The sequence below is a fragment of the Ciconia boyciana genome, chromosome 5 (genome assembly GCF_034638445.1).
Source record: "Ciconia boyciana chromosome 5, ASM3463844v1, whole genome shotgun sequence".
NCBI classification, from domain to species: domain Eukaryota; kingdom Metazoa; phylum Chordata; class Aves; order Ciconiiformes; family Ciconiidae; genus Ciconia; species Ciconia boyciana.
This window is the reverse complement of record NC_132938.1, coordinates 60725946-60740940: the sequence shown is the minus strand read 5'-3', so window position 1 is coordinate 60740940 and position 14995 is coordinate 60725946. Positions and strand designations below refer to the sequence as shown.

At 43.7% G+C, this 14995-nt stretch overlaps 1 protein-coding gene across 2 annotated transcripts in view; it reads left to right on the top strand.

Annotated features, from left to right (window-relative positions):
- Positions 1-14809, top strand: part of SLC20A2 (solute carrier family 20 member 2) — a 58885-nt gene extending 44076 nt beyond the window's left edge. For both annotated transcript variants that reach the window (XM_072863307.1, XM_072863308.1), the window contains exons 9-11: positions 6456-6641; positions 7353-7437; positions 13133-14809. In XM_072863307.1, the coding sequence (XP_072719408.1) occupies positions 6456-6641; positions 7353-7437; positions 13133-13297 (436 nt within the window). In that variant the 3' untranslated portion in view covers positions 13298-14809. The remainder of the gene's footprint in view (positions 1-6455; positions 6642-7352; positions 7438-13132) is intronic.
- The last annotated feature ends 186 nt before the right edge of the window (positions 14810-14995 follow it).

Sequence of the window (14995 nt, the reverse complement as noted above, 5' to 3'; positions counted from 1 at the left end):
TGAAAAAAGCCTGAGCCTTGTGCTCCTGCACACCTGTCTGTGCATGTGTTTGGTCTTTTATTGTACAGATTCCTTCTTCTATAAACAGGCAGCCTCTTCTATCCGTTCCTACCTGGCCCCTCCACCTCAGGCCATCATTCCTGCTGTCACAGGAGAAACCCCGGGGATGGCAGAAGGAGCTGTGTGCCCTGGCTTGTGTGAGCAGGCATCTACCCTGGGCTCATGGATTCCAGCCACGGAGGAAAGTGGTTTATTATCATGATGGCGGCAGGAGCCGTGATGCTCCAGCTGAACAGGGTGACTGCAGACCATGCCCCTCGCCCGTGTCTGTGCGTGCCAAGGTGCAGGCAGTACTGAGGTTTAGCTGGTACATGCTGTAGGGAGAAGAAACCTGCTTGCAGACGTTTCACGGTTGCGTGGGGGATCTCAGTTTTGCTGAGTTCCTGCTGCATAAATTAGTTAGAGCAGCCACATTCAAACAAATTTCACATGGAGGACTTCAGGACTACCCTTGCATATTCATACTTAGCTATTATAGGAAAAAGGGGTCATTCGTGTTAGAGTCTGCAGGTGATGCCATATAGATTTATGGCACAAGCTTGACAAAAAATGGCTCTCTTATTATCCAAATGGCTCTCTTATTATCCAAGGCTACCTTACTGAAGACAGGATTTAAAACTATTTCAGAGCTATAGTAAAAATGTTCAGTATTTTTTATATATTTCTACACATTCTCTCAGTAGTTTTAGGGAAACTGAACTCCTACCAGATAGGGAATTCATTGTTAAACAAAGCAATGCAAGTGAAACTAGGAAATACCTGCTTGCCCAAAATAGAGGGAGAGGAAACTTCTCCCTTCACCTCCCTACAGACCTAAAACTGGAGTTTTAGGTCAGAACACACAAACAGCAGTGGGACTCACCTTTTCCCCTCTTCCTAAAGTAAATGCAATGGGATTAAAGGAGAGAAGGGCCAGAACATCTCACTGCACATAGAGAGCTTAGTGGGATTCAATCTCCTGGCTAAATAAGGAGTCTAAAGGAGCTATAATAAGGCTGGATTACAAAATGAGTATTTCTTATTTCCTCCCTGAGAGCTGCAGTCAAGATCACTTACAATATTTAGGAAACTAATCTGTCCATTACGATAACTGAGAGCAGCTTGAAATCTGATTTCTTCCCTTTTTAATAGCAGTCCATCGTGAAAGTGCAGCCTGTGTCCTGAGTAGATATGAATCTTCACTTCTGTCCTTAATTGTGCAGGTACGTGGTATCTCTGTTGTGCCACGCAGGCAAGCCAGAGAAGAGCAGCAAGAAACAGGGGGCTCCGTTGGGCACAAGAATCCCTCCCCATCCTGCTGTGAGCAGGGCCCGCGACCGGGCTTGCTGGGGGAAGGCTGATGCTGGTGGGCAAGGGGGAGGATGGACCCAGCCCTCCAGGGTCCAGGAGTTGGGGTTTCAGGGCCAGCATTTACAGTACGCAGCAATGAGCTGCGGGAGAAAAACATAGCCTTCCTGACTCATCAATGCACCCAAAGGTTGCACTTCACAGGGCACAGCTGTGACACACTTTTATTGGGCTATGGTATACGCACTATTTCAAAACTGTCCGATTATTTGAACTAGGATAAAACTCTGTTGATAATCTGAGATCTCTGGAGATTAGGACATATTTTTTTCCTGTTGGTACATACAGGAGTATCTTCCTTGCACCCTTACTTAACTGGGTGATGTCTCCAGGCATAACTGCAGCATATTCAGAAATACCATCCCACTTATTTTCCCAGTGGAAAGTTTGTTTGTGAAATCCTGGTTTGGGAAATAGTCAAATGACTGGGGATTTTGTAATTACATTTGTAATATTGGAAGCCTAATATAGATTTCTCCAATGGCTATTTTGCTCATCATTCAGTTTTAATCAGTGATAATGTATGTGTTAAGCTTCTTTCACTCAGCTAGAAAAAGTGGCTAAAACACAATCTGCTTTTTCACGTAGCAGAGAAGCAAAGCATGGTCATCAAGTAGTCTGTAGATTGTGGATTATAACATAAAGCTTATTCAGAGCGCAGCACTCAAATACAATTAGATTTTCTTTTTGAGCAACTCACTACTCCCCTCAAAGAAGAAGTAGCGAGGTAATAGCAATGTTGCTACTTCGTAAAATATTATGACAAGCTTGATGGGATTTGGCGGTAGAGCATTCAGCTGATGGCATCCTTCCATTACTGAAAAAAACCCTTAAATTTTACTAAAAAAAAAAGAAAAAGATTGTAGTCCTTGTTCCTCCAGAGAAGGGCCTGGACTTGTGACCCAAAGGTACCTAAAAATCTCTGCTTGTGTGTGTGTGTGCATGGGAAACTGTAATTTCTAAGCCTGTCTCATGATAGCTGAATGTGGGGTTTTTTTGTGTCAGTAATACTATCTGTCTCACAGGGGAGAGGAGAAGCCAACTCTATTTATAGTTCAGATTCACTGTCAAATGCTGTCTTTCACAACAGCTTTATAAATGGCGCAGGACAGATTCTCAGCTGGCACAAGCAAGCAGAAAAAGAGAAGTTGTGCCAATTCACGTTAGTCAAGAGAGCTAGCAAAATCATCATGAGAGTCAGCGCTTCAGAAACACTCAGCAGCACTTTGCTGAACCACTGTGACACACGTCTACAAGTACGAGCATTACTGTAGATGGCATTTAATCCTGTATCATGCCTCCAGGGAAGGCAAACAGCCCCTACGCACCGCCCCTGCTGCAGAAAGTCCTGTGCCCTGCGAGTAACCAGGGCCAGAGGAGCCTGGCAGAGATGGTGAAAGATACTGGATGTGAAGAATACACTTCACGACAGGTAGATGCAGGAGATAGGGTTCTTATGCCATAATGTTTTATAAATGCATCCTAAAATTAACTTGCAATGGCGATCCACTTGTGCTCAGTGGAAAAATGCGTATTAGGTGTACAAAACTAAATACCATGGAGTAGCTTATCTTGGCTTTTAAACCCTATAGCTAAATAATACGGTAACAGCCTCGAAAGCACTTCAGTTATGTAGGAACCTAATGGCAGTTTTACATGCAGATCGATGTGGATAGGTGTTCAGAGCCCCTGGGTGATCATCTCAGGCTTTTTTCTTCTCCCTCTGAACTACCACGAATAAGACTTGGAGCTCCAGCACAAAGGAGAGTTAGTTAAGGCAAGTAAAAGAGCTGTGTGGGAGAGTAAGAGAAAATAACTTATTGAAAATAGACTTGTGAAATGAGTCTTAGCCAAATGCATGGAAGATTTGAGGTCTGCTTTCCTGCTAGTCATGTCTTGAGTCAAATGAGATAGAACCGTTGGGAAATATTGTGAAAGCCACATCCCAGTCTAGCCAGTGTCCTCGTGGTTCATCTGCTTAGTCACTCAGCTGTAGGAGACATCTGTTAACCACAGGTCTCAAAGCAAAGTGTCTTATCTAACAACGCCTTTTTTTGATGTGTTGTTTCTCTCTTACTCTCCTGTTGGGACTGGTTGTCTTCTACAGATGTACTCTTCCTAGTCCCAAAGATGGTTGATTGCACATGCTCGTGGTAATGTCTCAAAGCTGATGTATGCAGTACCAAGATCCTACTCTTTGCAGTTCGTGAGTCAGATGCATTCACTGTGAGCTTTTGGCAGTTTTGTGGTGGGACAGGCCTAATGGCTTCTTCTAGAGCTGTTCTCCATTGGCATAGGAAGCATTGATACCAAAAGCCCCTGGGACTGGACTTACTGAACAAATCCAGAAGCCAAAGGAGCCCTCTGAAGAGCCGTGATGGTGGTAGATGGGAGCCACTGGCTGCGCACCACTGCTGGCCATTGGTAGCCACTTGCAGGTATTCAGGCTGGGAGACGCTGTTGTTCCTAGGAGCTGAACATTTAAGTCACATTGAATGTGATTTACAGGGAGAGGAGAAATGTCTCTTTGGTATAGATAACCAGTGATGCAGATACCCACAAATGAAAATGCAGTTAATTACCTTTTTGCCTTTCCAAGCATATATGGATGCAGTGCTTCTCTGCTTTCTTTTCCTACAGGGAAGGTAGCAGAAGTGCTGCCTCTAGGGGCATCAGTGTCGTCTCTTCTGATCTGTTGGGCAGCATCAGCCACTCGGATCCTCTGAGGCTGAGCATAAGTCAGCAGAGTTTTGCCTTGCCTTCCATTGCCACAAATAAGAAAATAACCTTTTCTTCAAGGATTAAGCTTAGTTGATTCACAGAAGTGTAGCATTTGCAAATAATTAAAACTGGATTTTGATACAAAAGAGCATAGTTTGCTGCTGTACTTTTTGAAGCCTTTTCTGTCTTCCCATTTACATTAGGACTGACAAATATCCATCCATAATCTCTTCAGAACAGTCAGGAATCAGTGCCTGGGCTCGCTCCAAATGTACCTGTTATTTTCAACAGGGAGGTTGTCCCCATGTGATACAGTACTATAAAGGGATGATCAGTTTTCCCTTTATTCATCTGATCAATGTTTTAGTTGCCTTTATCCATCCTTCCGCATCCATCAGTTGAAAGTACAGTGAAGGTACCTTTCTTTTTATATGCACAATAAGGCATTTAAATGTGCAAGTAATTTAATCCACACCTGAAAACACTGGCAAAGAAGTTGCAGGTTGACTTAAAAATATTAGAAATGCTTCGATCAAGAATCTCTTCTTTCTTGAAGGCAAAATAATTCTTGCATGTAGGCACTAAGGACTTTTCACATATCATCCTTTCACTCATGCAAAAACTCAACAAATCAAATGCATACTCAGGCACAGTATCAGACCAGAATTTTAAAGTATTTTTGCCAGTGGAAATCACTCTTTATTTTAAGTGTATTTAGTTCTTCATCGTACTACCCAGTGTCTTCAAACCTACTGGATTTTATTATCCATGTTAGCTCAGTCTAACTTATTTCCAGCATCTTTCTCAAAATCTGTAAGAATTATTCATTCCTTTTTATATCAAAGAGCATTTTTAAGTATTTTCATTTGCTTCGCAGCTTGAATGTCGTTGTGTGTGTTTACAAGGGAAAATTCCTTCCTAGTTACTTTGCTCCAGGACCGCTTCTCAGGGTTCAGAGGTCGATTTCTCAAGGACCAGAAGAAAGAAGGAGGGTCTCGTGTTGCTTAGGTGCACTGAGCTTTGCAATGCTGAGGATCCTCGTCTCTTGGTGATTAGCGCTCAGCCCCTAGCACCTTGTATCTAGTAAAGATGGGATTCAAGTAAATTATTAACTATCGGTTACGGTGGCTTGGTTTGCACAACATTTGACGTTAAAACTGGCCCTTACTCCATCTGTGTGCTTTGGAGCGAGACCAGGAACTAAATTTAGCTGGTCCTGGCTGCAGGGCGAGCACAGCTGTCGGTCCTGCCTGTGGCACTCGCCACAACCCACTCTCCTTATCGGTTTACAAAGAGGGGAGCTTCCTGTTGGGTTTCAGACTTTTTGAATGACATTGGACAGGTTTGCTCTGCTCTTCTTATGATTATTTAGACGTAAGTGCAGCACTGCCTTGCTTCTTATGCTTTTTTGGTTGTGGATAAATGCTGCTCAGCAGGGCAAGCAGCTACTCAGTTTAGCAAAAGAGCTGCAAAAAAAAAAAAGGATGTCGAAGTTCTTATCTGCTTTTTAGTATTTAAGCCTCTAAAGTAACTGATACCAGCTTTCAAGTTTTTCTTCTAACTCTGATGTCTAGAAACTTGATGCTTTTTTAAAATAAAGAGAGTCAGAAGTCTCACTCCAGGCACTGGAGACTCCAGCCACCAATATCAGGTGACCTGCATTAGGAGTGGGGACTTCAGTGTTGCTGACTTTCAGTGTTTTTCTAAATAGCAGCAGCAGGGTAGCAAAAAGGGCTTACACCAGCTCTGTGTCACCAAGGAGTCCTCTCTGATCCAGTCCAACTAGCTCTACAACGCGTTTGAAGAGGACTAAGTCACCTTTGCGCCTGCATTCTGATCGTATCTCCAAACGTTACAGGTTGTCAGACTAGATTATATTTGTATCTGCTTGTCTGCAATGGTAATTTTGTTCATTAATTTCCCTCTTTGACAAAAAGAGCTAATTTAATACTTGAATTTTAAAGATGCAGAGCTCTTGAACTGGTAAATTTTGAGATAATTTCAGCACAGTACTGAAAATACTGGGTTTTGTTCCAGAACAGACATAATGAGGTATTACCAACTGACATTTCAGGAAACGATTTGTAAAAGAGAAATTCCTTTCAGCATTCACTATAGTTATCAGTGATGAAGTGACAACTGAAAAAGCAACATGATCAGCGTCCCTTGTTGCAGCCTTTCCAAGCGAGAAAGGGTGCTGCCCATAGGGTCAAGTCAAAGCAATGCTGCACACACGATGAAGAAAAATCACGCAGAAAATAAAAGCCTTCTTTCAAGACAATTATCTGCATTTTTATAACTCGGGCGATGTTTTTCTGTTTCTGCAGCAATGCAATCGGTCCCCTCGTCGCGCTCTGGCTTATCTATGAGCAAGGTGGTGTAATGCAAGAAGCGTCGACTCCTGTCTGGCTGCTGTTTTATGGAGGTGTTGGGATCTGTGTGGGTCTCTGGGTCTGGGGTAGAAGAGTTATCCAGACCATGGGTAAAGACCTCACTCCAATCACACCATCAAGGTAGGCACACAATTGTCATTATGGTTGTGTGAACTTTGTGTGTGAACCAATCTGAGAAATTGCTGCTCCAGTATTTTGTTTGTAATGCAGTTTGCTGGATTTGCTGTGTTTTGATTTTAATGATAACCCGACTTCAACTTCTCCATCCTTCTAAAAAGTGAAAGGAAAAAAACCGAGGAAAAAGAGAGAAAGAAAGAAAAAGAAAGAGAAAGAAAGAGAGAAAAGAAAAAAGATAACCCTCTAAACTAATACTGAATGCATTTGGGGCGTAGAGGTCTACGCTGAACAAAGTCTTCTGCTGATTAACATGGCAGAAGGTGCATTTGGAAATGGCAAGATTACAGTGGCTTTCCCAGTTTGCTTCAGACTATTAAAACCATATGTATTTATTACAGTAATTATCGTCCTTAAGGCATACTCGACCTCTGCTGGTGCTTAACCGAATTACTAGTTAGGCATGATTCACTACAGCGTAGGGTAGTAAAAGTCCCTGGCGCAATAAGCCATGCAGCTGGGTTACTACAGATGACTAGCCTGTGCCGTTCCCATTATTCAGCCCTTCCTTGTTCTCTTAACTTATTCCTATGACAAAAATCAGTCGGAGATAAAACATTCGAAAGAAGAAACGGGTAAGACTTTGGCACGCTGCACGGTATCAGTCCGAGCTGATGCAAAGAGTGATTGTGAAGTGTTTTCTTATGCTTCCCGCAGTGGATTCACTATTGAGTTGGCTTCGGCGTTCACAGTTGTGGTAGCTTCCAATGTTGGACTTCCTGTCAGTACTACACACTGCAAGGTATGCCTTTGCCCAGCGACTGCAGTCAAGGCAGTCTGGACTATTCATCTTAAAATTGTGCCACTCGAGCCAGCAGATAATGGCACGGCGAGGGGAAAACAGCCGCTCACGGAGGACAGTCAGGCGGAGGTGCGTCAGCACGTCTCAGTCGTGCCAGCGACATTGGAAAATAATCAGGCTTCCAAAAAATGCATTGGAGTTGTCACTGTATATTTGCTGCAATCAGGCACAGTGTGAACTCCATAGCTGTGGTTAAAGAAAAACAGCACTGATAAAAATGTGACCTCAATTTTAAAGCAAACGATTACAAGGAAGAACCTGTTTTCCTCCGATGGTGCCATTTGAACCTGGTCGGGTAGCATTTCTCCCTTGTTCAGAGGCTGCGCACCATTCATCATTTATACTTCACTTTCTTGATAAGTGCATTGCATGGGATTTCCTGCATATAACTCTTTTACTACAGGTTTTCCATCTGTCTTTTTTTTTTTATTTCTTCACAGTGGATTTTGCATTGAAGTAATGTGTGCGCTAACGGTACTTGTAGCCTCAAATGTGGGTATTCCAATAAGCTCCACCCATTGCAAGGTATTGGAGTTTGCAGTGATCACATCAGTAAATCACATCACTAGGACAAACCATAACAAAATACAAGAGATACCAATTGTTGCAGATTGCCTTCGCTATGCGATGCACCATGCAGACAGCCATCGCAAAATAACAAGGACCGCTTTTAAAGCCGGTATGGCTAAGCAAAGTCAGTGTTATAAGTAATTGCACAAAAGTCTGGAACGTCTTTCACCTTTACATGATCATATTGAACTAATATAGACATATTAAAGTAATGTAGACTCGTAGTTTGTGTGATCCTGGTTACATGTATTTTAGAGCCATGTGTATGAAAAACACTGCAACATCATTAAGCTAATATTTTAATGTTGTCTCTTCTTTTAAACCAACTTGTCCTCACTTTTGTGCATTATAACAGAGAATCCAGCCCTTGTAATCAGTTCTTTGAACAAGGTTGTTGGCTTTTTTTTTTTAAAAGAAGACCAGTTTGAAGTATGGATATAGGCTGGGTAATGAGCAGAATTTAATTGTGTCATATGATATGCCGTGTGAGAAGACATTTGTATTGCTTGTAGGCAACAGGAGCATGTGGACATTTACACTGCTGGAAGAACATAGTGGGAATTTGGAATTTTGTTACCCAGGAAATTCCAGAGTCAAATATCCCGGCTTTCTTTCCATTGCTTCCCCATGGACTCCCAAGCTCTTGGACACACAGAACTGTCTGTATCCCTCACCCTCTGGCAGGGTGTGGGGAAGCCCCTCCAATATCAGAGATCCCAGAGCAGCAAAACCCCTCTGCTTCGGGACATACCACCAAGCCCTACAAGAGCCAGATCCTATAGGATTTGCTACTGCACAATGGGGACCTTGGAGCCCTTCTAGTTCTGGATGGGGCTGGGGCAGGCAGGTTTTTGGGGATAACTGCTCCATGGCATGGCAGGTGGGCTGGCAAGAAGCCAGGCATCCTTGCCTGTGATGTTGACCTGGTTTCCAGTGAAAGAGTCAATGAAATCCACATATCCTGCAAAACGCCCCAAGTTGGTTCAACTGGCCTTTTTCTAGTGAAAACCATTTCTTCAGAAAGCCTTCCTCTATTGCAAAATCATTTCTTTCTTCTGCTGTAGAGCTCTTTGAGAAGCAGCCAAGACTGAGCTGCTCTGAAAGGCTGTTCAGATTCCCTGGCATTGGCCGAACTCTGGTTCCTCTGAATCAAGCAGGGAGGGGAAAAATAATAATGTTATCCACTTCTAAAAATGCTAGCCTGAAACCACCTCCCTTTAAGCTGACTGGTATATCAAATGCATGATGAAGAATTTGCCAGGGAGAATAATACAGCTTTGATTATCCCAGTTGCATGCCTGAAGCACTTCTACCCAACTGTCATAAAAGAGAAAATACACTTTGGTGCAGACAAATAGACCGAATTTTAAAAGAAAATGTCTTGGAAGCCATAAGCTAATGAGAGGGCGGCATTAGGAGGTATTCATTGACTCAACACAGTTAAAAGCTTGGTCTTTTCTAACTGCAGAGCAAAATAATTATTTTAAAAAAATACTTCCATAAAAGCAGTTAATGTGGTTAGTCTGTGTCTGCTCCCTGTAGTTTGCTGTATCTCGTTAGGTGGATCACTCTTAATGGGAAGATCCACTTCACAATAGGATTAGGCTGTTCCAGGATGTCACATTATTATAACTGACTCTGTGTTTCAGGAAAATGAGATCCTGAGTTGAAAGATCCTAAGTCATCAGCACAAGATAAAGCAAACACTTGTAACAGATGTATTCCTTGTTTTTTTCAAGGGCCCACTGAAGGAATAAAAGAACTATTATATATCATTTAGTCCATGGGAAAATGCCTCTCTGAAAGTGCTGTCAGCCATTGAGACAGAAATGCCTTCTTAAAAATCAGCAGAAAAATTATTTTGCCCTAGAAATCAAAAATAAAACGGGTTCAAGGTGAGCCTAGTCCTAAGCTTCTAGCATCAAGGAGTGGGAATTATTCTTTTCCCCAGCATTTGCTCCGCAGCAAAATAGCATTTGCTAAAGTGGGAGCCCGACCGAAGGGGTGTCAGTCAACTGAATGTGCAGCAACTAGATAAACCAATGGCAAAGAAGGAGCAGCGTGAAACACTTCAGGTGGAGGGAGACCTTTTCGAGGTGAAACAATAGACTATAATGAAAAATTGAGACCAAGTATGAAGGGAAGCTCTGAGCAGCAGTTTTCAGGTCTTGGAGCAGATGTGGTGGCATCTGGAGGTAGCAGGAAGAAAAGCATTAGCTTCTGAGAAGGATTTGTCAAGCCCTCTCAGATCAGGAGTTGCATTCGATCCTAAATCAGAGGCTTTGGTCTACATGAGGTAGCCACCGCCCCATATGCCTGTCCTAAATCTACAGCCCAGCAGCTTTTCCATGCTTGGTGCCTGCTGAGAGCCTGAACTGCACCTTCGTCCTCGCCATGAGTCAAAGGGGAGAGGCAAGTCCCTCTGAAAGCCTCCAAGTCAAGAGGGCCTGAGGGAAAGACCTAACCTTCTGAGCCTCCAAAGGAATTTGCGAGTCTGAACACAGTAGCCACATTGCTCTGCCTGCACCCATTCAACCTCCCTTGGGATTTAGCACTGAAAAGCCGGTGTGGTATCAATGCATACCTTGCCTTTCTGCTGCCCAGGTAGGCAAATGATCATATTGAATCTTACACATAGTGCCTGTTATTTATTCTAAGATATGAGATGTAGAAATAAACAGGCATTTCTCAGCTGTAACAGATTGAACGTGTTCACATACGGATAAAATTAGAGTGCAGGAGTTAAATGTTTTTTCTGTGCAAAAGCGACTTTGCTGAGGTCATACTGTCAGCTCCATTTTGCTATTATGATTCTGGGGTTTTGAAAAATATTCTCTGTGTTGCTATGATGGAATTATCACGTTCTGTGTGTTATTATGATATGCCATTGCACAGGAACAAGAGAACCACAAGCATTTCCATAATGCTTTAAGCAGAGCATACTGAAGGCAAACTGCACTGGTTTCAAACCGATCTCAAAGTAGATATCATCTGAAATTCTGCAGACGGTGTAGTGTCCCTACACCCAAGTTTTAGCTACTCTCTTAACCTCTAGTCCATCAAAATCATTATTAATAAACTAAACTTTAATAATGTTTAAAACAGATTACCAATGCCATCATTGCTGATACCTTTTAAATTTCAGGAAGGACTCGGAGATTATCGTACGTAGACTGCAGGCTCGCTCAATAAGCAATGCTTCTTGTTGCAAGCATGACAAACAGATGCAAATGTAAAGGATGTGCAAAATGTAAAGCAGAGCCTAACAGCTGAGCTGCTGAAAAAACAAATGCTGTTTCCTCCGGTTAATGCTTTGATATAGTCAGAAGTGTGGGGTTCCTCTTAGCTGGGCACCTCCTAAATACAGAATAGCATATTGTCCACTCAGGGGGTATTCAGATTAAATGTTATCTAACAGATTTCCTTATTGGATCAAGCTTTAGACCGAGGCCTTTTCAGTCCTAGAATATCAAGTTTAGTTTTCCCTTGTTCTGTCACAGGCACTTTTGAGAGTCTTATTTCCCTAGAGTTACATGGTCTTCCACAAATAACTCTTTTCTCCAAAAAGAAACGTTAAGCAGTAGTTAGAAGTTAAATAAGTGTTAACAAAAGATGCGGATTCAATATCCCTGTCCTGTCTCTCCCTGCTTCCCTGTCCTCCCAGCATTTATCATTTTCCTGGCTCCATACATGGGGAGCAGCCCATCTTCTAATCTATAGGCAGGGACTGATACTCCCATTAAGAAAACAAGCAGGGAAGAGGAGGCAGGGATGGCATTTCAGGGAGCACAAGCCTAGCTGTGTCTTGGAGTTTCCTTTCCTTGAAAGCAGGATATTCCTTTCACATTTCTTGCTGCTTTACCATATGCTTTGAATAGCCTTGCACTGATTTACACGTTTTGGTTAACGGCACAGAGGGCCACTTCCAGGGCAGAAAGAAAACACAGCGTTTCTGAAGTTTTTGCATCATTTTTCACCGGAAATGTTTTTCTCAGTCCAGTTCTTTCTTAAAAAATAATATGCTGGGTTTATACTCGAACTTATTAGCTGAAAATACACTTGAAAGAAGAACAGGTTGTAGCTTTGCCCATGCCGCAGTGTGTTTTGTCTTCAAAAACACTGACCTACCCCGCTGCCCTGGTAGCAGTGCCTTCAAAGGGTATTTTAGTGGTTTATCCATTCCCCACCTGAAGCCAGACTGCTTGATGTCCGTGCAGTTTGCATGCCCCATAGCATCAGGCCGATGTCTTTGTCTGCAGGGAGCATTTTAGCTCTGGATGCTTTGCTTGGCTGGCTGGTCCAGAAGGGCTGGTTTTCCTTGGAGGGCTTGGACTGATGAGTTTGATGTAGGGCAGCTGTACTGGGTCTAACCTTGCGCTGTCTGTCTGCCCCTTGCAAAGTTACCATCGCTGTTACAGGGTGGGCTCAGCTGCTTACATTGCCATTGCTGTCCTGTTTATAGCCCACAGTATTAAATATATAGGTGCTGTTTGGAGTCAGCTCCATATGCCAGGCTACAAGCTGCAGAGGTTCAGCAGCTGCTGTGTGAACAGGCAGGACATCCCAAACCAGCAAGGGGACGGGCAGGTGGGATGGGAACCATACTAGCTATCCCGACCTGCCCCATGCCACACTCTCCGACAGAGCTTTAAAAACAACTTTCCCAGTGTTTTTGTGATTTAGACTGCAGTCTGGCCAGACTCGGTGGACGCTTGCCCTCTCCCCTACAGATTGAGTCAGGCGCTGGGCGGCTAGAGGGCTGCCTCAGTTGCGCTCATGGCTGATCTGGGCAGAGAAAAACCCACAAACGTATTTATTCTCCTTTGGCTGACCCAGAGACCCATGAAAAACAGGAGATCATTGCAAAATATAGGTTAAAGGACCCTGAAATTGTTGCCCTCCTGCCACCCCACCAGAACAGAGCCATCGTCATCATCAGGGGCTCCTTTATCTCAGAGCATCGCTTGGTATCAGCTGACTGGCATTGGTGTGGCCGTGGGCATGTTACGGGCGCTCGGACCTACCCTTCACCTCTTGTCTCCGCTCTCTTCCCTGCACTCCCAAGGTCGGCTCCGTGGTGGCCGTCGGCTGGATCCGCTCCAAGAAAGCCGTTGACTGGCGCCTTTTCCGCAACATCTTCTTGGCGTGGTTTGTGACTGTGCCGGTGGCCGGCTTGTTCAGCGCCGGGGTGATGGCACTGCTGATGTACGGGATCCTGCCTTACGTCTGAAGAGCCGCCTCCGCTGGGAAAAGGGGAAATGGCCAAGCTACTACCGAGGGGAGAAGCGTTCCCGTGAAAGAACCAGTCGGAGAGGATCCATCTTCCATATCTAACTTCTTATCTACTGTACATAACAATGTGTCATATTGGTGACATGGTGATGTGGTGCCATTTCTTATATATTAAAGAAATATATATGCATATAGTAGGTAACAATACCTAAGTTATATTATCAGCGGGGTGAAAATAATTGCCTAGAATTTAATATTTAGTAAAATTTGTACATAGTGTATCATTTTGGTGGCAATTTTTTAATCTTTTGAAGAAGAGTATGGATTAGGAAATGTTTCTTGTCCATTTGATATAAGAAGAAGCGAGGTACAGGACTGCATAACACATGAATTTTTTTTAAAGCTATTAAGATACTGGAACAAAATAAAATGTGCAGAAGTGTTTTTCATAAAATAACTTTGTTCATATCATATTGATCTTTGTGTAGCACAGCGTGATGGTTATGGCTGTGTAAATACTTACAAACAGTAACTTTAAATGGTGCATTTCCCTTATATATTTTGGATAAGAAAGTTTAGGAAGTACCAAAGAAGCAGGGGAATAGCTTGCCGATATTATGTTGTCGTCTACGTGTGTGGGCACGTGTTGTGTTTCCCCACCTCTAATTCAGCGTTGTTTTCACCAAGCTCCTGCCAGTGAGGCTGCGATAGTACTGTTCATGTCTTAATGTAACTTTAAAAAAAAAAAAAAAAAGGCACACAAAAAAGTTAGTTCTTGTTACTTAGTAGGCAGACCACAGTTCTCCACATTAGCTGATAGTAGACTGACTTCATTTTGTGGGTTGAATTTGAAGTATCTCACTGCTCACCTTCTACCTTTCCCCTTCAAGTCTCAGCTCCCGGTTGCCCTGCTATCAGTTCCAGCCGGAGGACCATCAGTCTCCCCTTTTTCTGTCCATCCAGCCACAACCACACACTCTCAGGTACAGGAGCAGGACCACAGGGTGCGTGGCACCCCCATGTACAGAAGTGAAGGGCAGCAGCGGGTAGGAGATGGGCTTAGCCCTGTTTTTGTGGTTGAAGGTATGGGCGCCCGTGCCAGTGCTGATCTGCGCAGGGGCTGGTGTGAGGAGCACGGCGAGGATGCGAGCAGATGCTGGGTCCCCCCCCGGCAAGTCCCATCCCTGCCGTGCTGCCGACTGCAAGGAAGGGGATGGGAACTTGGCCCTGCGTGGATAGAGGTTGCATGGTAACCAGCATTTGGGATGAGACTTTTTTCATGGCAGCTCAGGGGGAAATGGCTAGCTACATTCCCTGCACGGCTTTGGAAAGCACATTTGGGTGAAGGTTACTGTTCCATGGGTGGGAGGCAAAGGGCAAGGGGTGCTCGGAGGAGGTTGGGAATCTATTACTGTTTAAATGCTGCTAAAATTTTGATAAAATGTTCTTGGTACTCCATTGTGACTTTTCCATTGGTCATTCATACTAAATTTATAATAAAAAGATAAACAGCCCCTATCACTGCCTCTTGTGTTTTTCGAGCGTTACTCAGCTGTGCCAGCCGTAATGGGAAGGCTCCATGGGCAGCTAAAACCTACTCCTTGGCATCCGCTGCCCTTTGTTCTTTGTCTGCGGGGATGAAACCGCACTCTGTGCGGTGCTGCCAAAACCTCCCTTTTCTTCCTGCCATCCTGGC